This window comes from Tasmannia lanceolata, unplaced genomic scaffold (genome assembly GCF_043159265.1).
Source record: "Tasmannia lanceolata isolate RefF3 unplaced genomic scaffold, GAP_Taslan_0.1 ptg000044l, whole genome shotgun sequence".
In the NCBI taxonomy this organism is placed as follows: Eukaryota; Viridiplantae; Streptophyta; class Magnoliopsida; order Canellales; family Winteraceae; genus Tasmannia; species Tasmannia lanceolata.
In genome coordinates this window covers 14,433,454-14,457,657 of record NW_027518721.1, presented here as the reverse complement: position 1 = coordinate 14,457,657, position 24,204 = coordinate 14,433,454, and the positions used below count along the sequence as shown (strand labels likewise).

General features: G+C 39.9%; 2 protein-coding genes across 3 annotated transcripts; both read left to right on the top strand.

The window, feature by feature from the left end:
- The first annotated feature begins 1,321 nt into the window (after positions 1 to 1,321).
- LOC143863982 (putative complex I intermediate-associated protein 30) lies at positions 1,322 to 22,823 on the top strand. 2 transcript variants are annotated; one of them, XM_077374791.1, is made up of 7 exons: positions 1,322 to 1,554; positions 8,095 to 8,208; positions 16,414 to 16,482; positions 18,352 to 18,443; positions 21,363 to 21,443; positions 21,593 to 21,691; positions 22,435 to 22,823. In XM_077374791.1, exons 1-7 carry the CDS (start codon positions 1,503 to 1,505, stop codon positions 22,621 to 22,623), a joined length of 696 nt encoding a protein of 231 aa, XP_077230906.1. In that variant the 5' UTR covers positions 1,322 to 1,502; the 3' UTR covers positions 22,624 to 22,823. The 2 variants fall into 2 exon arrangements, with proteins under 2 accessions (XP_077230906.1, XP_077230907.1); XM_077374792.1 differs by having other exon boundaries at positions 1,329 to 1,554; positions 16,414 to 16,464.
- Positions 2,909 to 4,623, top strand: LOC143863221 (uncharacterized). The gene is made up of 2 exons (XM_077373887.1): positions 2,909 to 3,894; positions 3,987 to 4,623. Exons 1-2 carry the CDS (start codon positions 3,850 to 3,852, stop codon positions 4,434 to 4,436), a joined length of 495 nt encoding a protein of 164 aa, XP_077230002.1. The 5' UTR covers positions 2,909 to 3,849; the 3' UTR covers positions 4,437 to 4,623.
- Positions 22,824 to 24,204: the final 1,381 nt, after the last annotated feature.

The following is a 24,204-nucleotide window of genomic DNA, read 5'->3' as shown; positions in this document are numbered from 1 at the left end:
ACAAATCCAGGATGTTGGGTCATGTAAATTTCTTCATCAACGATATCATGTAGGAAGACATTTTTAACATTAAGCTTACGAACTAACCATCTATTGGAGAAGGCAAGGGATAAAACTATGCGAAATGTCGTGAGGTTTACCACTGGGCTGAACATTTCTCCAAAACCGATCCCAGCTTGCCGATTATACCCCTTGGCCATGAGTTGAGCCTTATATCGTTCAATGCTACCATCATGTCTCTTAATTTTAAAAATTCATTTGCTCCTAATTATATCACTCAGAAGGAGGTGGTACCAACATTCATGTGTCATTATAGATAAGAGCTTTAAATTCCTCCACCATTGCTTCTCGAGATGCTGGGTGATGATCCAAGTCCGTAATTCGATTACACGTCATTCATGCATTGGGCCCACTATGTTGGCTAGCTATTCAACTCAACTCAACTAAGCTTTTGTCCCAAACTAGTTGGGGTCGACTAATGAATCCTTTAGAAAATTTTCATGAAGACGGTGAAAGGATCTACCCCGCTCAAATTGACTACCTGACACTAGTTGGGTTTGTCTACATGGATCATTTTCTTCCATTCACTCCTATCCAAGGTTATGTTCTCTGTTATATTCCTAGCCATTATGTCTTTCCCTCATTGTTTCTACCCAAGTTGTTTTCGGTCTGCCCCTACCTCTTTTTACTCCATCAACTTGGCACGAGTAACTTCTTCTCACCGGAGCATCCAAAGGCTTACGTTAGATATGCACAAACCATCTTAAACGGTGCTCTCAATGTCGGCCAACTACTGAAATTGATAAATAGGTTGTGCCACAAAAATCATTTCGTAGCCATCCTACAGGGATTGCACATTATAGAAACCTCTATAGATTAGAGGGCTATGAAAATGGAGAATTTATATGATGGGTGGCCGTGAAAACACGTGAAGTCTCAAAAAGTAGGTACGGCCCACTTTTTTTTGTGATCCAAACCGTTCATCTGTTTGGGCACAACGCAAATAGGTTGTGCCCCAAAAATCAATTCCATTGGATAATCCTAACCCTCCAATCTGAACTGATTTGAATATGGAGATTTCCAAAAACCATTTATGGAATCTTCTACAGATCGGAGGGTTAGGATCATCCTATGGAAATGATTTTTGGGGCACAACCAATCTACGTTGTGCCCAAACAGATGAACGGTATGGATCATCAAAAAAAAGTGGCCGTACCTGTTTTCCAAGACTTCACGTGTTTTCACGGCCACCCATCATATAAATTCTCATGGAAATGATCTTTTGGAGAGGCACAACCTATTAACTATTAAGCATTGTGTGGGTGGGCCCCATGCCTGCGCCTCAAGAACCTCTCATTTAAGCGTACCTCCTTGGATCTTACCGTAACACACGATTCTTAAACACAGTCCCCGGGCTCTCATTTCCCGTTGCTGCAAAATTACTGTACAGAGGAAAATGATGGTCTTTTCAAATCATTTTCCGAGCTTTTGAGGCTGCAAACATGTCGAGGTTACGAGCAATCTGGCAAGCTTCCCTCAATGCAACCAAAAGAGGTAATTTGGGTAAAGAAAAATTAAGATTTCTCTGCTTTTGATGGATTGTTATGAAAAAAACTATATGGGTATGTTTCTGAGCCTGAGGTAGGTGTTTTCTGTTGGTTATTTTGTGTTTTTTGGGGTTTCTTATTTTCCTGTGATAGAGGCATGACATCTTTGACAATTCTTTAATTGATGAGCTCGAAATTTCTCATGGTTAGGTTGAGTTCTTGTAACCATTCTGAAATTGATAAATATTATTCCCTTTTAAATTGGGGAGATTAGTTGTGTATGAGTATTTCTATTTGTATAAATTGGTCAGGAAAGGGTTAGGTCTCTTTTTCAGATGTAATAGGATTGCCCTCCCCTTCTCTCAAATATAGTGCTTTTTGAATGGTTATACATATATATATATATATATATATATATATATATATATATATATATATATATATATATATATATGGGAAAACTGTTTCTTGCTCTCAAGCGCGCAGATAGAAAATCTGCGCTGTCCCATTAAAAAAAATTCACGCAGGCCCACATTTTTTGGATGATCCAAAGCATTCATTTGGATGGTCCAAAGATAGATAGTGTGTACAAAAAATCAGCTCCATAGGATCATCCTAACCCTTCCATTTGTGGAGGTTAAAATGGACAGATATAAACCTCCACAAATCTGCCCATTTTTACCCTCCACTAATGGAAGGGTTAGTTTGATCCTATGGAGCTGATTTTTTGTGCACCTTCTATCCATGTAAGGACCATTCAAATGAATTCTTTGGATCATCCAAATCATGTGGGTCCCCATGATTTTTAACGAGGCATCGTAGATAAGCTATAAGCGATTGAGTGCATAAACAATTTTACCTACACATGATTTGATTTCTTAATTGAAGTGGGAAAGGCAAAAACATGATATATAAAGAGAGGGATTTTCTCTTTTGAGGCTGCAGCAAGAGAGAGGCGGAAGCTCTTTAGGGTGTGTTGGCTGCCTCAAGGGTTGGAGAGAAGAGAGAAAAGACAGAAGAGAGAGAAAGAAGAGAAAGAGAAAATGGAGATAGAAGAGGCTTTCTTCTCGGGCTTTTTCCTTGGGTTTCTTCTTGGAGTTTTCTCTCGAGTTACTCTCGGTGTACGGTCTTGCGTGAGAGAAGCAAGGAAAGGGTTGCGGGTTTGTGTTTATTATAATCCTTGTATATTATTTTCTCATAGTGGAAGATCGCGTTTCTCGCTCGTGGATGTAGGCTTGGCCGAACCAGGTAAAATCTTGGTGTTCATCGTGTGGTTTGTGTTTACTTTTACTTTTCCATTAATTTGTGCACGATTTGATCGGATTTGCCCTTCGGATTTTCTCAACAAGTGGTATTAAAGATGTGGTTGGAGCGATCGTCGAGGCTGGGTGGAGTGACAGTGGGTGTTGTGGTTGGATCATGGTTAGAGTGATCGTCGAAGGGTAGAAAGACTGTCGAAGAAAGATTATCGTTCGAGGTGGAGCGCTACACCGAGAAGTGCAAAGTAGTCTGAGATGGCGGTAAAATCGAGCTCTACCCAATTAAACATCAACAAGTTTGACGGAATAGACAATTTCATTCTATGGCAGATGAGGGTGAAGGACATTCTAGTTCAACAGGGATTGGCTAAGACTTTGAAGGGAAAGGATGGGAAGCCAGAGAAGATGACAGATTCCGAATGCGAAGACATGGAGTTGAAAGTAGTCTGCACATCTAGTAAAGAACGTTATGTTTAATATTATGGAAAAAGAAGATGCGCCTAAATTATGGGAGAAGTTGGAAAAGCTTTACATGTTAAAAGCTTAGCCAACCGGTTGTACTTGAAGCGGAAATTGTACGGGTGAAAGATGCATGAAGGCGGTAATCTTCTGGAACACATTATGGTGTTCAACGGGCTTGTGGACCAGCTCCACAGAGTTGATGAAAAGTTGAAGGAAGAAGACAATGCCCTTTTGCTTCTTACTTCGCTTCATGATTCGTATGACAACTTGGTGATGACTTTATTGTATGGAAAGGATACGGTAAAGTTGAAGTAACTCACGGCATCGCTCTTTATAGAATGAGATGAGGAAGAAACATGTTCTTGGAGGAAGTGAAGAGCATGGGCAGGTTGTTCATGGTGGGAATCAAATAGGAAGGTTGTCTGACAGGGGATTAAGAAAAGGCAGGTCAAGATCCAGGGTCGATGGAAAGGGTGTGCAATGTTACCGTTGCAAGGAATATGGCCACATCAAGTGGGATTGTCCAAAGCAAGCTGACCATGTGGACAATGGTGCTATGACTACGGTGGTGGTCGTAATGAATGAACAGAGCGATGAGATTGGAAACTTTCTCACAGTCTCCTCAGGTAATCACACTTCTTCTCGTGTTGAGTGGTTTCTAGATTCTGGGTGCTCTGTTCATGTATGCTCCAATAGAAAATATTTTGATATGTTCCAGGAGACAAGGGCAGGTGTTGTGTCCTTGGGTGACAGATCTACTTGTGACGTCAGGAGAATTGAAATGGTGAAGATCAAGAAGTTCGATAAAGTGCTTTGTACTTTTGGTGGTGTGGTGTATGTCCCAAAGATGCGAAGGAATCTAGTATCGCTTGGCCAGTTGGATTGCAGGGGTTACATGTTTTTAGCTACAGGTAGAGCCATGAAAATCACACGTGGTTTTATGGTTCTAATGAAAGAGGAGAAGTGTGGGGGGTTATATCGTCTGGTTGGGGACACGGTGACTGGTGTTCCTAAGATCTCAATGGCTAGTTGGAAACAAGGTAATGGTGTGCGCACACGTAGGGTCTTTTTCGCAGTTGGTGCAGAGACAGGTTTTCAGGTTGCAGATGATGGTGAGAAGGTGACACAGAACCTATGCTGGGGAGGATGGGTCAAGATTCCTCTCTAGGGTTGACTGGGTGAGTCAACGGGTTGGCGGCTACACATGTGCATTGGCCGTGTTGATTGAATCGGGAGGAGTTAGAGCCATGATGATTCGGGGGTGTGTAGCTGGTTCTTCAAAAGGCCAATAGTGGTTTGCAACGACTATGGATCGATTGCGACATCAAGGGAAAATCTTCAGGTGGCTGGGAAACAAGCCAAGGTATGGATTGTTAGGAAAGTTGCCTTGTTTCCACGCCTCCACTTTCCTATTTCAATTCAGTTTCTTAATTTAAGTGGGAAAGGGAAAAACATGATATATATAGGGAAAAACATGATATATATATATATATATATATATATATATATATATATATGTAAAGAGAGGGATTTTCTCTTTTGAGGTTGCGGCAAGAGTGAGGCGGAAGCTCTTTGGGGTGTGTCGGCTTCCTCAAATGCTGGAGAGAAGAGAGAAGAGAAAGAAGTGAGATAATTTTGTTAGAACTTCTTTACTGTGAAATAAAGTCCTTATTGGTCCATCTGTTCTTATTTATTTCCCTAAAATTTAAGGTGCCTATTTCTAAAATGGGCATTTGCTAATATTCTCTTTGGGCTTTCACTCTCCTTTTGACTGGCATAGCATGGAATTACTATTCATGGATGTGAAAATATAAGATTAGCGGATTTAAAATTCTCATTATTAGGTTGATTGCTGAAATAGGAATTTGCTTTAGGGAGTTGATTGACTTAAGATGGAAAGTTAATGAATTTTAGGGATACTATGGCTTTAGTGTGAAGAACTCTTTGGAAATCGAGTTTGAATACTTTGGGTTGCTTGATTATGCAAAGGAAGATGAAGTCCATGGGTTCGATTTCTTATGTACTTTTGGATTTCTTTTAGGTTGTTCATCTCACCTGAGTGCTATCGTAAGTGTTTTTTTTAGAGCAGTGTTCAACTTCGAATGTTGGTTAATCTTTGGATTGAAGCTATCCAAAGATCGAATGGTCAATTATTCATCGCTTTTACAATTTGATCTGCTCAAATTTTCAATACAATTTTTTTTTTTTTTAAATTGACATATTTCATTAATATTAAGATAGCAATCGGGACCAGTAGTCCCATCCTGTGTTACAAAATATTATTGCGGACTGGGTCGACATGCTGGCACCAGTCCAAAAGATAAGCGAAGCGTTGTCATTGGTTTATAATCATCCCTGCATTTACACAAAAAACTGTATTCTTTGCATCATCTTCCAACCACCAAGTATGTACCACCTATGTGAGATATGCCACCACTCACTAGCTGGCCAACAGCCTAGATGCTTGAAAGCATCGACTGGCAAGACTAGGGTTATAAATGGAATTGCCCCCTTTGAGTTTGAGTTCCCCCCCCCCACACACACACACACACCTACACACAAGAACAACCTAGCTAAAACGACCAGACAAAACGTAGCAATAGAAAATCTCTGAGTCCACCGCAAACAGAAACTAAATTTTGAGTATATAGCCTGTTAGTACTGTTTAGTAAAGTCCTAGGGGAAGCATTCTTCCAATCCTTAAGCCCGAAAGTGGAACCTTTGATTTACATGACATCTCCAGAAGCCATTAAATCCACCATAACTTATCATAAAGACAATCCAGTCTCGCTGTGTTGGAATCATATTTTTGTTATTTTCTACTAGCTCCTCCTCTCAATTTCATATTTCTCAATCCTCTCTACACCATTCCTTCTCCTTTTCCACTAATCCTTCCCTGTTCTCTCCTTCTCCTCTTGATCCTTCACAATTTTGGTTGATTCATCCACCTTTTCTCTATCTATTCTATCTTCAACGACTCTGGAATGCGATCCGAAGAACATCTCCCTGGTCTTATCAAGATTCTCCTGATACGAGAACCCAAGTACATCTCCCATTTCTAAGGAGCGAGTGCCTTTCACATCATCACGTTTCCCAACCATAAGAAACCTATTTTTTAATTTCAAAGTCTTCAAATCTTTTGCCGATTTTATGCCAAAGGAGTCAACAACCTCTTTTCTACCCGCGTTCCTTTTGTTACCACCTGGAGGCACCGACAGTGATTTCCTTGCAGATGGAGGACCCACAAAACCTGTAACCCTAGCCTCCCTACTTTCTGACGAAAATGGGACAGCCTCAGGGGGGACAGGTGCGTAGGTGGGGAATTCAAAATTTGAATTGGGGACCACCACCGGGACAGACCCACCTCCAATGGCCTTTGCCACCTTTTCCGGTGGAAAAACTGCCGCCGGTGATCCTATATCATCAGGAATTTGGACAGATCCCTCAAAGTGGCAAATTGTCTTTTCTACTAACCTCTCCCACCACTAATAATGCCATAGAATTTATACTGTCCTCAGAGACCACCTTAACTCCCACCAAAAAAATATTAGAGTGCACCTTTAAATTAATAAACTGGGGAATTGATTTCCACAAAGGGGATTTAATCAAGGCGGAGGCGAATGCTAGACAGTGAGAATGATTCCCAAAAAGTTGGGTTTCGAGAACCTGGCCCAAATGAAACCCCAGTACCAGACGACCACGCATGGAGAGGGCCTCAGTCGAACCGGCCTGGCACCCGTGTTGTAGGCAGGGAACCAGGGCTGGAGGGAAGAAAGATACCCTCCAAAAGCCTCACCTCCACGACGGAGGATAGAGGTGGCTTGAGATTCGAAATCAAAGCGGAATAAAATGTCCACAGTACTAATGGAGAAAGGCTTATCCAATTCTGGAAGGCCCCATAAATGTTTAGCCCATGCCCAAACGTCTTCCAGAAGCCAGGAGCTAGATTTTAAAGTTCAAATAAGACAACTCTTAAGGTTTTTCTTTCTATCTTCCACCACAGAGGCTGGAACCTTCAAACATTGGTCATTATCACTACAATTTGCAGCTTGAACCTTTTTAGGTCTCCAGGCTCGTAGAGTTTTCTCTATGTCGTGGTGCAGAACACTTCCTGCACGAGGTGCGCGAACCAAAATTTCTATAGCTGCATTTGGTGCACATCCAATCACTCCCATTCGATACTGGTCTTCAATTGACTTCCACTGTTCTTCGGCCAGGAGCTTTTCTAGCTCCAAAATCAAACCTTCTCCCCCTAGTATCCCACTCTTCCAAACTCCCCAGAGAGCCGACGTGAGAACGCAGTGGGGGCCAGTGAGACCAAGGACGTCTGTCCACACCAGCTCCTTGCCCAAAAGAGAATAACAATCTTCTGCAGCAAAGATTAAAAATCCCGAGGGAATCAAAGACTTCCATGGAGGAATAACCTCCATCTAAGCAAGACAGGTAAGGTTTTGAGAGCCGCTCAAGGTTTGGACCACAGGTGCAGAGGAAATCCGACGAATGAGGTCCTCTCGGGGGGATGTTCCGACGACTCCTAAAGACATCCCTGATAGTCATGAATCTCGACTCCTTTCAATACAATTATTGAGAACCATTCAAATGAATGTCTCTCACAAGGAAAAGAAAATGATGTAACTGATAGATTTGAAAATATGGGGTTAAATTGATTCTTGAGACTTGGACATTACTCCCTTTGGAAATGTAACCTTATTGCATTCTTTTTGGGATTCTCTTTCGCTTTGTACACTCCTTGTTTGCTTCTTTTTTTTACACGTTGAACTGCAGCCCTTTTTTCTTTTTTCTTGAAAATTAATGTTGAACTGCAGCTCTGACATGGAATATTGAAGATCTGATGCCACCAAGTGAAAGATATGTATTCAATTTCAATTCAAAGGAGGAGTTGAAAAGGTGGCATTTATATTCTGATTCTGAATATGGAGGTATATTTTACCATTTGTCTTGTTCACTGTCTTCTACATTTTCAATTTCTATGGTCTGCTAGTTTCTATATAGCTGGATGTTTATTCTTTGCTCTAGAAATCCATCACATTGTTACTGTCATTTGTTTTTTATTTGTACCCGAGACGTTGTAAAATAACACCAAGTTTCCAAATTTGGGAGCTATAGCGGAAGTGGAAAATAACACCTGCTTGCCACATGTATAAATGCATATATATTCAATCCGTAGGTTCTATTCCGTGCTCTTTGCTTCTCTCAATCAGTATGTATTCATCTTGTTTTAACAGGAGGAATTCTGACTGGTTGCAGACAGTGTTATTGTTTTGATTTCATTATTCCTTTATTTGAAGTGATTTTTACAGCTTAGGCTAGTGCCTTATGGATCGTCCATGGAGCAGGTTGCAAGCTGCAAGCTGCAAAAAAGAATAAGGGAGAAGAAAAGAGCCCACAGCTCTCATAGATAGAGAGTGAATCTATTAAATGAATATCTAAATTAACAACTATCATCTTCGCCAGTATTGAATTGTAGCCTCCTAAACCAGTAAGGTTTTGACTTTCATATGTTTGCGATTTTGGATTTATATTGTGCATGCAAGAATTCTGACTTAAAGAATTATGGGGAACCATCCTTCATGATCATAAAAAGGATGGTTCTTTATTTTTGGATTTTTAGGGTTATAATTGTCTTTATTTTTCATTTTTGGTGCTGAGGAACGGTTCTTTATTTCACTCTAGTCCTTTATAGTCTAGAAAATCTATGTTTAAGTCATCTATGGTCTTGGGAGTCTAAGTGTTTTAAGTCATTTATGTACTTTAAATCATAAGTGTTTTAAGTTCTCTAGGTTCTCCACAAGTTTCTGTGAAAGTTACTAGTCTTTTAAGTATTCTGATGTATTCCAAGCTTCTCTATATAAGGCTTGTGACACAACAGAAGCGTGCGGAAAAGGCGAAGATTACTGTCTACAACCTAATAGAAGAAGAAGAACATGTCATTCGATAAAAGAAACCCTCGAATCCACAAGGAAAAGAGAGAGAAAACTGAAATTTTATTAAATTCAAGTTGGTTTGTACATTTCCCACAACCTATATTTATAGGCAGTAAACCGTTGTTTCCTACCCAAGTTACAATCCTTAAATAGGAGGAGCAAGAAGATCCTAGAATGTGCTAGAAACTCAAGGCAATCAAAATAGAAAATGCTAGAAAATAAAAAATTCAAGAATAATCTAGAATGTGCTAGGAACCGTCCTACATCAGCTTGTTTATAATCATTGAGTGTATTATTGAATAAAATTTGGTTTTCTATGATCTTGGCAAATCATGTGGAAACCCCACACCTTCAAGGTGACGTAATTTGAAAACTCATCTATCTTGCAATCTCTTTATCCCTCTAATTTATCTATTTATCGGTTGTGTTCTTATAGTCGTAAATCTATCATCTACTTGTTGGTTTTGTGTTTCTACCATAGTTACTGGGAACTCACTTTGGAAGCTAAGTCCCCGCTTCTTCAATTTAGGGGAAGCATGCTTCCCAAATGCTTCTTGTGTGTTTCCTCTTTGTTGGATGGGAGATTGGAAGAACAGAGAGAGAGAGAGAGAGAGAGAGAGAGAGAGAGAGAGAGAGAGAGAGAGAGAGAGCGGAGAAAGAGAAAAGTGAGAGTTAATCAGGCCCTCACCAATATGATTTATATATAAGTGTACAGTTTTCTAGAGTTATACATAGTGAAATGACCAGTATACCCTCAACTCGATATACAAACTATATAACTCATCTAACACTCTTAATTAAGAGTAGACTTCATATTGGGTGATCCTATAAAAGAACAAGTGTACAGGGAGAGATGGTAAGGCGGTTGGGGGATTGGTTCTGCTTATCTTGTGCTTACTGCAACTTTAAATGGTGGAGTTGTTGTTGATGGTGTAAGCAGAAAATGGGATCACTTATCTGGAGTTACTAAAGGGGGGTTTGTGGAAAGCAAGAAACAAGGGAAAATCAATCTGAAGGTCTGGAGACTGAGGTTGCTTATCTTGCGACTATCTTAATTTCAGATGGCGGGGCAGATGTCGAAGCCATGTGGACAGAAAGAAAGCTACTTCAACCCTTGACACAAACCACACCATTTTGGAAGCCCCCTTGGCTAGTAAGGAAGATGACTGCTGGCCGGACTCTGGGACGATCTCCTCATCGATCGAAGGTGGTTCTCCGCTCTTATCTATTTCAGATAAGGAGGTGGAAACGTGGTTGGATACCCTAAAAGCCTGTTTGATAGGAAGGAGGAAAGAGACTTCCGAGATCCTTAATAAATTTTTTTTTTGGGGTGGCTTGCACCAATCCTCGAAACCTCAACCTTTGAGGTTTTGAAAACATTCTAAATCATCGTGGCAACGGAGAGAATTGGTTTGATTCAGAGGAGCTTGGGATACGCCCTCCCTTCCTTGTCCATGTATCCTATCAAAGGACAAAATTTTGTTTATGTTTGATTCAGAGGAGGCTGTAGAGACCTTAGCTAAAGGTATCGAGGTATGGGGTAGTCAATTGCACTCTTTATCCACTTGGAGCTGTGAATATGTTCAAGGCACGTAAGCTTTCTGGGTTAACTTCTTTGGCATCCCACTTCACATTTGGGCCACCTCAACGGCTGAAGCCTTACGAAATATATTTGGCCGAGTTCTAGAGGTAAATATGGAAGGGAGCCATAATCAATGTATGACCTTTGTGTCCGCTAAAATTCTTACTCCATGGTGGAAGTTATCCCCTTCCCTTACCCAAATTCGGACCTCGGGTCAGTATTTCACAGTCAGAATTGAAGTCCAGAAATCACAGCCGGGCTCCGACTTTGCTCCTTCTGAGCCAGGCCACTGTTCGGGGCTACCACTTTCCCCAAGGGAAGGAAATTCCGATTTTGGAAAGGCAGCCATTGGCGATGGTGATGGGGCATCCTTTTTTTTTTTTTTTTGAAAAGGCAATATATTGAAAAAAGGGAATCGAGATGGTCCACAAGAATACAAAAAGGAAAAATATCAAGATACAACAGAAACACTATAAAAATTCTCACGGAGGAAGATAATCAAACCACTCCAACCCCTCTTTATGGACACCCGATCTAGTAAGGGAGTCTGCTTCACCATTGGCTGATCTTCTTACAAATTTAAATACCATAGACGAATCAAAAACGAGATCAGAGATCTCCTCAAAGAAACTAAGAAATCTCCACGGGAGGGGGGGGGGGCACTTTACCTAATAACCAACTAATTACATTAGTAGAATCACCTTCCACAATCACCCTATCATAAATGTCTCTGCTCAGATGTTTTATCCCATGATAAGCAGCTTTTACTTCCGCTTCAGATGAATCGCTTCTACCAATTGGACCAGCAAACGCCCATGACACCAGCCCTAAAGAATCCCTAGCAAGGCCACCAATTCCAGCCGGGCCCGGATTACCCAAACTGGACTCATCGAAATTAACTTTCAGGAACCCTTTAGGAGGTGAAACCCATTTTTGAATTGTCTTTTCTCTCCTCACCCCTTCCCAGCACACAATTCTCCATCCTTCCCACAGATCATACGCTGAAACAAATTTTAACTGAGGAAGACTCTTACCCCAAAAAATAAACCAAAGCAATAATTTTCATAAATAACCAGTAAGATGACTTTGCCACTCCTTCGAAAACTCTCGAGTTTCTTTCTTTCCAAATAACCCACCACAAAGCTAGCAAACTCAATCTCCATAGCAACTTCCCTTTCTTCTTCCACAGCACATAATCCCAACTCAACAATAGTTCTAATATAGAGTTTGGGAAGATCCAGAAAATACCAAACCTTTCCAGAATGAACCCCTAAATCTCCTTTGCTACCTTGCAATGTATAAAGAGATGAAACCCCAAACCCCCGAACCACCATCTACCATACAAAGCGAACAATGATCTACCAGCCACATACCCCTTTTTCTAAGGAACTCTATGGTCTGAAATCTCCCACTGCACACTGCCCAACCAAAAAACGATACCGATGGAGGCCCGAGAAATTTCCAAACACCAGCTGCGAGAGGGGAACCTGACGCAGGCACCAGCCGAAAATAAAAAGATTTCACTGAGAAGAAGGCAGATGATTCCCAAATCCAAATCCTTTTATCCACCCCACTTCTTTTTAGATAGCAATTCTAAAAACAATCACTCACCAACGCATCTTTGTTCAAAGCCACCAAAAACAAGTCAGGGAAAAGAACCTCCAAAGGGTCATCAGAGTACCAAGCATCCACCCAAAATTTTATTCGATCCCCTTTATAAACTTTATACCAAATTCCCACTTCAAAACTTTGCCTAAACCTCAAAATGTTTCTCCAAATAGTCCCTCCTTGCTATAAGTATCATTTGAACACCAATTCAAGAAACCATACTTGCTCCCGATCACTTTTACCCACAAAGATGATTGTTCCACACCAAAACGCTGAAGCCACTTACCCAAAAGAGCACGATTAAACTCTTTCAATCTTCTGATCCCCAAACCACCATTCTGTAACGGAACACAGACCTTATCCCACTTTACTAAGGGGATACCACCCTTATTACCTGAACCTCCCCACGGGAATCTTCTTTGAATCTGTTCAATTCTCAACACTACACTAACCGGGCAATTGAACATAGATAAATAATACACGGGTATGTTAGCTAGCACCGCCTTAACCAAAATTAATCTCCCACCCTTAGAAACAAGATTTCTCTTCCAAGTTTCCAATCTTCTTTCTATCCTTTCCACGATAGGAGTCCAAAGCTCTTTCCCGGTTTTCCAACCCCTAGAGGGAGTCCTAAATACAAGGAAGGCAAGGAATCTAACCTACACCCCATCACCTTTGCAAACTCAATAGCTTCTGAAAGGGGTAGATTAATAGCAAACAAGCTGGATTTCATGAAATTTGATCTTTGACCAGTGATCAATTCATAACATCTTAAGGCCTCCTCTACAACCTTTGGATATTCAAGGAAGGAGAGTCGTTGATCCCTTGGGGCCCGCTCCTTTGAATTCAAATTTCAAACTTCACTGTTCAGCTGTAGTGTCAGGAAATCTGCAGGAAGAACCCCCCCCCCCCCTCTGGTCCCTTCTGTGATTGACGGAGGTGCCTTGGGATCATCAAACACTCAACCTATACAAGATCATCCTTTACCCACTGTACCGGGCCCCACTAAGGAAGGGTTCAGGTTGAAGGGTCCTTATCATTCACCTAGGCGTGCTAGGAGTGCTAGCTTTGCACGCCTGTGGACCCGGAAGGAGAGGCTTGTGAAATCAAGGAAAGTTTTGGGAGTCTCTAAATCTGGGAATTCTGGGTTATCTTCTTCTGCGATATCTTTTGGGTCAGAGCCCAGACCTCGAAAGCTGAAGTCAAGCTTTGCATAGAAGCAAAGATCTAAAGCGAAAGGGCCCAACCATCATAGGGGATACCCCCGAGGAAAATTACCTACGAAATTTATGGATGCTTCCAATAATTTTCCTTTCGAAGGGCTGAAGAATAAAAAGAAAAATATTGCCGCGACCCTTGTGAGTTTTGGTGGGTTTCTCAAATCCCTAAGATATATGCTGCTTGTGGATGAAGGCTATTTGGGATCCCCCCAGCCCTTGGATGACGGTGTTGGGGATCGAGGAATTTTCGTGGTCTGGAATGATGATATACAAAAGAAGGAATTTTCGCCTCTGATTTCCTTGTAAATAGTAAGAGTAGAGGAAAAGAAAATACTCGAGAAAATCAGATGGAAAACTTGAATGATGGCGGGCCGGAAGAGGAAGCGTACTATGGAGTTAATTGAGATAGAGGAAACTTTGAGCAGGGTAAAGGCGATGGTTTACAATGAAGAGTTGGCTTCTAAATGTGCCAACACCGAGAGAAGTCATTAGGGACTTCTTGAAGAGACAGTGGAAGCTCTTCAAAGAGGCGGCTAACAGGAGGCCGGAAATATTTTTTTGTGTAACTGGGTCGCATAATGTTAAAGAAACCCAGTCACCGATGCATAAGCACCCCTTCTTCACCAAGGTCTTAGAAGATGAAAAGAACTTGAGGCGTTTACGATGGGAAGAAGATAGGTAGTCGGGAATTAAGAAACTGGAGGCTATGATTAAACAGAAAAGAGCACCTGAAGTAAAGGAGCTAAATGTCGAGGAAGCCCCGGCTATTAATCTCGATGAGGAGGATTTTATATCTGAGATGGAAGACTTTTGTCGGACTTACAAAAATGCTCACCTTAAGGAGAGCATCATGAAGTTCAATAGTAGGATGTACACGCTTAGGAAAGTACACATCAGGATGCTGGAAGGTTTGTCTTTAGGAGCCTTGGATTGGAGGTATTTTGTTTTTTTTGGATGATGATAGGTTTAGAATGAGCTATCCTCATGGAGGGAATGTTGCTGAAGTGGCTGAGGAGTTTTTGGATTAGGGCCGATTGGTGATCCACTGGATCCCAAATATTGTAAATCACAAAGGGACTCCTGGTCCCTAATCTCTGTAATTCCCTTATCAGTTATATAATATATCTCATTTTTTTTTAAAAAAAAGGAGTAGACTTCATATTGAAGTGATTATTTTTTCCTAAAAGAGTATTTTCTCCTTTTGAAATGCTGAAGGGGTGTATTTAAAAAAAAAAGTATATTTAAACTTGAAAACTCACATCTTATGTTTCAAATGAAAATTATCTGGATATTTTTTCTAAAACTTAACATTAAATATACATGAATAAACCATGAGAAACTATAAATTCCTAAAACTTGTGATTCTAATTAGTCGCGAAGTCTTCTTTTCTACTTGTAGTCCTTACTTATACTACACCCCTCCTCTAACCTACTGCAATCCTACTTTTCTATGTACTTTTAGTTCGCTACTTCGCTTCTGATGAGGCTTATTGCATGATTCATGTTGGCTTTCAGTGGCGCTTCCCACACATTTTCTCTTACTTTCTTTATGGCTTTCAGCTTCCTGCATTTTCATTTTATAAACCCCACGCTTCCCGCTTTTCACACTCGCTTCCTACTTCTCGCGCTTGCTTCCCACTCTAGCAACTATTTTTTCTACCATTATTTTCTATCTTCCATTCCTCCTTTCATTTGGAATAGTGAGACATTGTTCTAGATATGTTTTAGACGTGGCCAGATGCCGCACTGTTCCTTTTTATTTATTTCTTTGAGTGTCTTAGACTTTCCATTTTGGACGGTTTTCTTTCATTTCTCTTTTTAAACCCCATGACTGATTTCAGCAATCCATGTAATTCCTTTTAATTCTGCAAGTTCTGAAAATTCCTTTTATTATTCTATAAGTTTTTTGGGTTTCTCTTCCTTTCCGTAGCTGTCCTAAATCAGGGAATCTTTAAAGGTGCTTTTGCATTAGAATCCTCAGATCTGTAGACAAGTAAATTAGTAAGTGTCCTTGTGGATGGATGTGCAAGAACATATCACAAGCTATGTGAAAATGTAGGTATGTTAGTGATGCAGCCAAGGATGGAAGAAAATACAGGTAGCACAAAATAAGCAAAATTAAATTTAAATAAGTAGATAGAACAGTACCTGGAAGGGGACTATTTGTTCTCCACTAAGTATGCTGTAGATGTAGACGGAAGACTTACCACAGGAACTAAAGAAAACCAGAAATTTCTTTCAAATAATCTGTATACTGTATATCAACTGTAAAATCTGTGATATTTCTTTCAAATAATCTGTATATTGTATATGAACTGTAAAATGTGTTTGCTGTCCCCCCCACCCACCCACCCACCCACACACACACGAGAGAGAGAGAGAGAGAGAGAGAGAGAGAGAGAGAGAGAGAGAGAGAGAGAGGCTCTTTGCCAGTTGTATTGAGCAGTACTTTAGCTGATTTTTCTGACACCGTTTCATGAGTGCGCCTAATTCTTTTTTTAAAAATATATATACTCTTTACCAGTTGTATTGGGCACTACTTTAGTTGATTTTTCTGACACCGTTTCATGAATGCACCTGACTCTTTTTTTTAATACACACACACACACACTCTTTACCAGTTGGATTGGGCACTACTTTAGTTGATATTTCTGACCGTTTCATGAGTGAACCCAACTCTTTTTTTTTCTCACTGATTGCTCTTACCATTTTGTCAGGGGTCATGTAAAAGATTACCTGGCAAAGCATTAATAATAGTTTAATATGTTTGTTGCTTCCATATATTCTCAGGTTTATCATCAGCTTCCTTGGAGATCAAAGATGCTGGTGCTGGTCTGTGTGGTATGTTGTCAGCTGTAGGTTGCCTTCTTTACAAACATTATTTGCTTTGTCATTTCTTATTCCTTTATCAGTGTAATAGCTTGTTAAAACAACTTGCAATAATTCCAAAATGGTGTGAAATAACTTTCAGTTTTGTAGTTAGTATTCTGTATGGAAGTTAGTGCTCCTAAATATTCAAAAAAACCTTTTCCGTTCTACTCCTGGCTGGAGCATATAAATTGTTTTACATGCATGGAGCATTCGAGGTTCATTAGACCCTTACATGCTATAATACCCCAACATTGGACTAGGCCCAGTTTATCGTTGTCCGAAACGATATGATATTGGTACGTGATAGATGCCTCTTAGATACTTGTGTTGGTCAGAATAAACATATCTCACTCGTGCTTGTTAGTGTCGCATAGTTGCAGTCATAATTTTAACTATGGGAGACATATAGATGTTATTCCAAATTGAATATTAATTCCATCTTATAAGGTAAATCTAGTTAAGTTTATGGTGTTTTATTTGTACATGTCTAGCATCTTATGTCATGATATGGGAAACCTGTATCCACATCTGTGTCCTACATTTTGGAAAATAGAGAATCATACTTCCGTTCTCATGTCTATTTCTAAAAATGATCCACGTAGAAGAAAATGATATAGAATGGAAGAAAATGATCCACGTAGAAGCAAGGTTTTAAATCTCGGTTTCGGTCATCAGCGAAACCGAAACGTTTCGGTTTCGGTACGAAAGACGAAATCTTGTAAAAATTTCACCGGAAATTTCCGAAACGTTTCGGCGAAGTTTGGTACTTTCCTGACTCACTGTGAATTTCGTTTCGTTTTCCACCGAAACCGAAATATTTCGGCCGAAACGAAACGTTTCGGCTGAAATTTAAAACCATGCGTAGAAGAACCCAACTAGAACCAGGATTAGAGCCAGGTAGATTCCTTTTACCTTCTGCATGAATTGTTTCTAAAGGATTCATTTAGCCGACCCCAACTAGTTTGGGACAAAGGCTTTGTTGAGTTGAGTTGAGTTGAGAGTATGTCTATTTCTGTACGAGACATGGGATTAGTTTGAGGTAGTCATCATCAGCTTATTGCATGGTAAGAACTTTTAATGGCATATTATTTTGGCATAAACTCACTTAATTTCCTGCATAAGAAACAATGCATGACCCTTTTCACCATAAAAGACTCCCAAAATATTCCAGGCCCTTTTTGCCTCTTGTGCTTCTAATGAAGATTAGTCTGAGGCTAGTGGAAGGAAGAGGCTACAAGTACCTAGATCCAAATGGATGTCAAGATAGCAAGCAAGATCCCAATGAAGATTGACAAATCCCTCACCTGCTATACTAAATTTTATAATTTTAAAATAAATGATAAGGTTGTTCTCTTAGATTCATTCCGGCCATCCTCCAATGAGAGCCTTATTTGGGTACTATTACTAGGTAACTTTTCTTAGCAAGGATTTTCCCATTCTGGTGCATTTCAGTTTATTTATTTGAATACTAGGATTTATAGTTTTCATCAGCTGGCTTTCTTTGAAGTATCAGATGCAAATGAAATTCAATATACCGTCGATAAGCTGAGTCTATGTATGTACCGTCGATAAGCTGAGTCTATGTATGTATTTTTTTTTTTGGTAACAGTTTGTGGTGTTATATGTTTTTTTAAAGATTATGTTAATATGATTATTTTTCTTTGAATGGTTATGTTAATATAATTGCTCTCCGTAGAATGGAGTTCCTCTTCTTGTGATTCTTCTCATTCATGGCGTAACTTGCTTGAATAACCATACATGCAGCTCTCTTGTTTCTGGTGCTAGCATTTCCTTCTTCTGTAGTCAATTTTGATTCTTGATTTCTGCAACCATGATACCATTTTGTCTTTTCTAAAGGGATTTTCTCTGGCAACCTTTCTTCCGAAGTTACTGAGGGCTCTAGATGGAGAATAAATCGGAGTGGTTTTTGTGGAATGCGGTCTAAAAAGGTGAATAGTATTTTCGACACGATTATGTATCTACGTATCTGGATTTCGGAGTTTTCATGGAAATTGATGTCCTTCATATTTGAATTCCTTTTGGAAGATTTTATGACACTTGTCATGCATTATCTATCATGGTTTCTTATGCATGCCAATTCCTTGTGCTCCTTTCAATTATCACGTTATCTCCTTACTAGTGCGCAATCGTTACGTTAGTTTATTAAGCGTAAGATGCGGACGATGATTAACACCTTAGCGAAGTAGTTTAACAATTTTTCACAACTTAGGTTATATATTGAGTTTTTTTCCATATGCATTCCAATTCATATTTCTTCTTTCCAATTATTTGTGATTCCAATTATTTGCGAGAGAGGTTTTTCTCGGGTTCCTCTTGGGTTTTCTCTTGGATTTTTCTCGGGTTACTTGGGTACAATCTTGGTTGAGAGAACAAGGGAAGGGTTGCTGTTTGCGTATTTGTGGATTAATCCCGTTGTAATCCTTATATTTTTTTTCTTCTGAATACCGAGATTTTACATCGTCAAACCCGTGGATGTATGTATCTTGGTTGTACGATGTAAAATCTCGGTATTCATCTTGTGGCTTGTATAATATCTACTTTTCTGTTTATTCATGCATGATCGAATCAGATTTTCCTGGCATATTTTCTCAACAGGTGGTACTAGAGCCAGGTTAGAGCGATCGTCGTTGGGCCGCGGTTAGAGCGATCATGGGTGTCATTGTTAGATCACGGTTAGATTGATCATATGAAGTAAAAACATTGTACGAGCGATTTGTCATTCGAGGTGGAGATTTGCATCAAGGGTGATCTGAGATGGCGGTAAAGTTGACTTCTACTGAGTTCAACATCGACAGGTTTGACGGAAAGGGTAGTTTCACCCGATGAGGGTGAAGGATATCCTTAGGGGTGCAACTTGGGCCGGGTTGGGTCGGGTTGAGGCGAACCCGACCCGAAGAACCCTTCTTTCCAACCCGAACCCGACCCGTCCCAATTTCCAACCCGAAGAGGTTCAACCCGACCCGACCCGAGTTCAACCCGACCCAACCCGAATATTTAAGCTTAGAAAAAAAATTTACATAAAAATGTCGGGTTGAACTCGGGTCGGGTTGCCTAAATCCTCAACCCGAACCCGATCCGAACTCAAACCGGGTTGGGAAAACTCAACCCGACCCGACCTTTTTTCGGGTTGAACCCGTCGGGTTTGGGTTGGATCCGACCTGAGTTGCACCCTTAGATATCTTTGTTCAACAGGGCCTGGTTAAGGCGTTGAAGGGAGAGGATGGGAAGCTGGAGAAGATAATGGATGCCCAGTGGGAAGAAGACATTGAGTCGAAGGAGGTTGGCATAATTTGGCTGTCTGGCAAAAAGCGTTAAATCAGCTCCTAAAATTATGGGATAAGTTGGAAAAGCTTTTACATGTCCAAAAGCTTGGCTATCCTATAATATTTGAAGCGACAATTGTACAGGCCAAAGATGTAAAAAAGAAGAAATCTTCTAGAACACATTTCTATGTTGAACGATTGGCTCGGGCTGTGAGCATGATGGACTCTACCGGTTAGACAGTAGCTCGCCTAGTCATATATTGCACAGGTCTGTTGCTTCCTACTTGTGGCATTATTGCTTGGGCCACCCCTCTATGCAGAAGCTTCGTACAGTACACGGCCGGCACTATTCATGGGTACTGTTCATGGTAATGTTCACGGGTACTTCTTATCTTCAGGCTACTCGGCGGACACCGTTATAAGAAATCGGGACACAATTTTGATAGGTAGCATTACAAAAGCTTAGTAGTGGCAGCAAAATTGAAACCACCTCCTAGAAATATCATTAAACTCAATGTTGACAGTTGCTCCCTTGGCAACCCAGGCATAGTCAGTATTGATGACGTTTTTAAGAATTCTTTGGGTGACATTATCTACCTTTTTCTAGACCTATTGGAACCACTGATTCTTCAGATGCCGGAGTTTGAGCAATCCATTGGGCATCGCCCATCTTCATAAACCAGATGGAAGGGAGCGTGGAAGTGGAAAGTGATTCATCGAACACTATGCTGTGGGTCAAAGGGATTAATGTAGTTCTGTGGAGATTAGCCTACCTATTGGATGATATTAGTGATCTTTGTATGCATGGCGCTTTCTCTTTTTCTCTCATACCTAGAAGTGCCAACGATTTGGCTGATTGCCTTGCAAAATTGTGTGCTTCTAGTGCTACCTTTGTATATGGGGCAGTCTCTTCCCCTTGAAGTGCAGTAGTGCACGCAATCATCTTTTATTTAATAAATGTTATCTTTTTTCCAAAAAAAATAAATAAATTATCATATTAGCTCCATTCCAATGCACTATGCTATAATAGTGTATTGAACAGTATCATGCATATCCAGCATTATGAAAATTTGTTACGTGTGTGCTGGATGCCTTTTTCACTTTTTACTGTTTTACGATTAAGGGGGGTATATGATCTTACTTAAACATATACTTTTGTTTATATTAACATATACTTGTGTTATGTAACTTGTGTATTAATTTTGAGTATTCATCGCATCGCCCAGAAATCCGCCTTTCACTCTTTTGTGAAGGGATGAGCTTATACAAACATGTTTTTTGGTGAGAATAATCTCATCCCTTAACAAAGAGTGAAAGGCTGATTTCTTGACGGCACAGTTAGCCGCGATGGAAGTGAAACAATCTCGTAGTACTAGAATAATCTCATCCCTTCACAAAAAGAGTGAAAGGCTGATTTCTGGGCGACACAGTTAGTCGCGATGGAAGTGAAACAATCTCGTAGTACTATAGTACTTTGATTTATACATACTTGCATTGTTCATACTTAAATTTCTTCACTTGTTTCTTGACCTCTAGCTTTGAATTTCAATTCCTGTGCGCTTAAATTTCTTCACTTGTATGCAGTTCGATGGATTTATTGACTTGGACTCATACGATACACTAGCTTTGAGGCTTAAAGGAGATGGAAGGTGCTATATATCTACTGTAAGTTTTTCCCTTCTTCCGCCCATAAAAGAAATTTATGAGAAAAGAAAGCCACAAATGCATCTCTTCCATGGAATGTGGTAGTAATTTTTCAGTAGTCTTTCAACTCAAATTTATCAACCTTCTAATAGCCTTATTCTTTAATGTAGATATACACAGAGAATTGGGTAAATTCACCTGGGCAGCAGGAAGACAATTCATGGCAAGCTTTTGTATTTGTGCCCAAAGATAACTGGTATATTGCAAAGGCAAGTTCCTTGCTCTTATTACATGGTTTCAGATGAAAAGGGGTGCATTTATCATTTCCCTTATATGATTTACACGTGAAATGTTATATGTACTGAATTATTAGACACTAGGTGTTCGATGTTATTAAATCATTATGGATGGTTGTCTTGCTTATGTGATGGTTTCTTAGTGTGTATTTGTGCTTATTCTAGCACTTCCCGAAGTTTCATCTTAAAATTCTATTATTTGCACACTTTCCTATAAGTTTCCATGATTTTACAAGATTTCAACCAAAATTTCCAATCGTAAACGAAAAATTTCCATTTATGTAGCAATCAAAACCGAAATTTAAAAACTTGCTCTTATATCACAATTTGGAAACTCTTCGGTGAGACGAAATCATATAAATGTTTGGTTTTGTCAAGTGTGTGAGCTTTCTAGAGTAGTAGTGTCTGACACTTAATGTGTGTATGATACCAACGTACTTGTCCGCCTCTAAGGCACTGTTCGATTATGATTACGACAACCAATCGTGAGTGTCAAACCTATTATTGGACTCAAAATTACATTTAAATTTGACTCCAATAATCAGATTGGCACTCACAATCAGTTGTCATAATCTTAACAAACAGGGCCTAAGTTATGTTGGTTATGCACACGATCATGCATTCATGCACATGGCCATGTGGGTACAATCGTAATTATTACCGACTTTCTAAATTTTGGCACTGGCTTTTGACACTGCCTCTAATGTAAATTTCAGATTCCTCTTGATCGATATTTACCAACGTGGAGAGGAAACGTCATAGATGTTAAGATGGAAATGAATCCGTCACGCATTGTGGGAATGTCCCTCTCTGTTAATGCAGGTGGTGGTATTCCAGGCGCTAAATCTGGAACCGGTGATTTCAGACTGGAAATTGATTGGATCAAAGCCTTAAGAACACAGTAAGTTGCTGTGAGACTAGTTGTTTGAATAACCAAAATTTTGTCTGTACTGTCAAGCAAATTTAATTTTATTCTCCATGATGTTGCTTACACTGAAATCTTTATATGGTCATTGAAATTACTGCAGAGTGCTGACTCTTCTGTCTGCTGTAGTGTATTAAACTGTTGTTTGAATAACAAGTATAGTTTCCTTCTTTTTTGACATTTGAAAGAACAAAAAAGAGAAAAAAAAAAACCCTGTAGTTTGTAACTTTGTATTGTAGACCTTTACAGGCCTTTTGGATACAATCTTATCACTGTGGAGAGCCATAGTTGAAAGGTTTGAGCTTTTGTGGTTGTTTTGAGATTTGTATTTTAAAAGCTAATGTTGATTTTCAAATATAATATTTTTAATATAATCTTATTTGCAAATGGCAGCCAAAAGTACAGTGGCACCCATATAATCGAATCACAAAATCATTTATTTGTGGGTCCCAATGTTGATAGGCCATGCCCCAAAATCTTCTCCATAGGAAGACCCTAACCCTCCGATTTCTGTAGGTGTAAAATGGATGGCACAGTATATAGAAGCCTTAAGAAATTGGAAAATTAGGGTCATACTGTGGAGAAGACTTTTCGGTCACAGCCAAAGTTGGGGACCCACAAATGAAAGGCATAGATTGATCAGTCTAATATGTGGGGCCTGCTGTACTTTGGCTGCACATGTAGCTACACGGCTGTCCATCCTATAAGAACTCAAGAAAGTAAGGATGTCAATTTTGGCTCGGGCTCGGAAGCTCGCTCGAGCTCGGCTCGAATCCTTAACGAGCCGAGCTGGCTGGCAGGCTCGTTAAGCTTAATGAGCCAAGCCCGAGTTAGGCCAGGCTCGGCACGTTAAGGATTTAATATATATATATATATATATATATATATATATATATATATATATATATATATATATATATATATATATATATGAGGAAAGTTTTTCTAGTCGGCCGACTAGAGAAGCTTCTCTAGTCTGCTGACCAAAAAACACAGTGTGCCCACATTATTTGGATAATCCAAAACATTCATTTGATAGGCCCTGGCATAAATCGGGTGTGCCCAAAAAATCAGCTACATAGGATCATCCTAAACCTTTGATTTGTGGAGGTGAAAAATGGACAGATTTGTGGAATTTATACGCGTCCATTTTAACCTCCATAAATCGAAGGGTTAGGATGATCCTATGGAGATGATTTTTTAGGCACATCCTATCTATGTCAGGGTCCATCAAATTAATGCTTTGGATCATTAAAACAACGTGGGGTCACTGTGTTTTTAATCTCCACTGTCCTTTTTTAACCTCCACAAATCGAAAGGCTAGGATGATCCTATAGAGCTAATTTTTTGGGCACACTCTATCTATGATAGGGCCCATCAAATGAATGCTTTGGATCATCCAAACAACATGGACCCACTGTGTTTTTGGTCGGCGAACTAGAGAAGCTTCTCTAGTCGGCCGACTAGAGAAGCTTCTCTAGTCTGCTGACCAAAAAACACAGTGTGCCCACATTATTTGGATAATCCAAAACATTCATTTGATAGGCCCTGGCATAAATCG

Coding starts and splice junctions, on each gene's coding strand:
- LOC143863221 (XM_077373887.1), top strand. CDS start 3,850: ATGAACAGAGCGATGAGATTGGAAACTTTCTCACAGTCTCCTCAG. Junction 3,895..3,986: donor CTTTCTCACAGTCTCCTCAG/GTAATCACACTT, acceptor GATATGTTCCAG/GAGACAAGGGCAGGTGTTGT.
- LOC143863982 (XM_077374791.1), top strand. CDS start 1,503: ATGTCGAGGTTACGAGCAATCTGGCAAGCTTCCCTCAATGCAACCAAA. Junction 18,444..21,362: donor GTGGAATGCGGTCTAAAAAG/GTGAATAGTATT, acceptor ACTTGTATGCAG/TTCGATGGATTTATTGACTT. Junction 21,444..21,592: donor GAAGGTGCTATATATCTACT/GTAAGTTTTTCC, acceptor TCTTTAATGTAG/ATATACACAGAGAATTGGGT.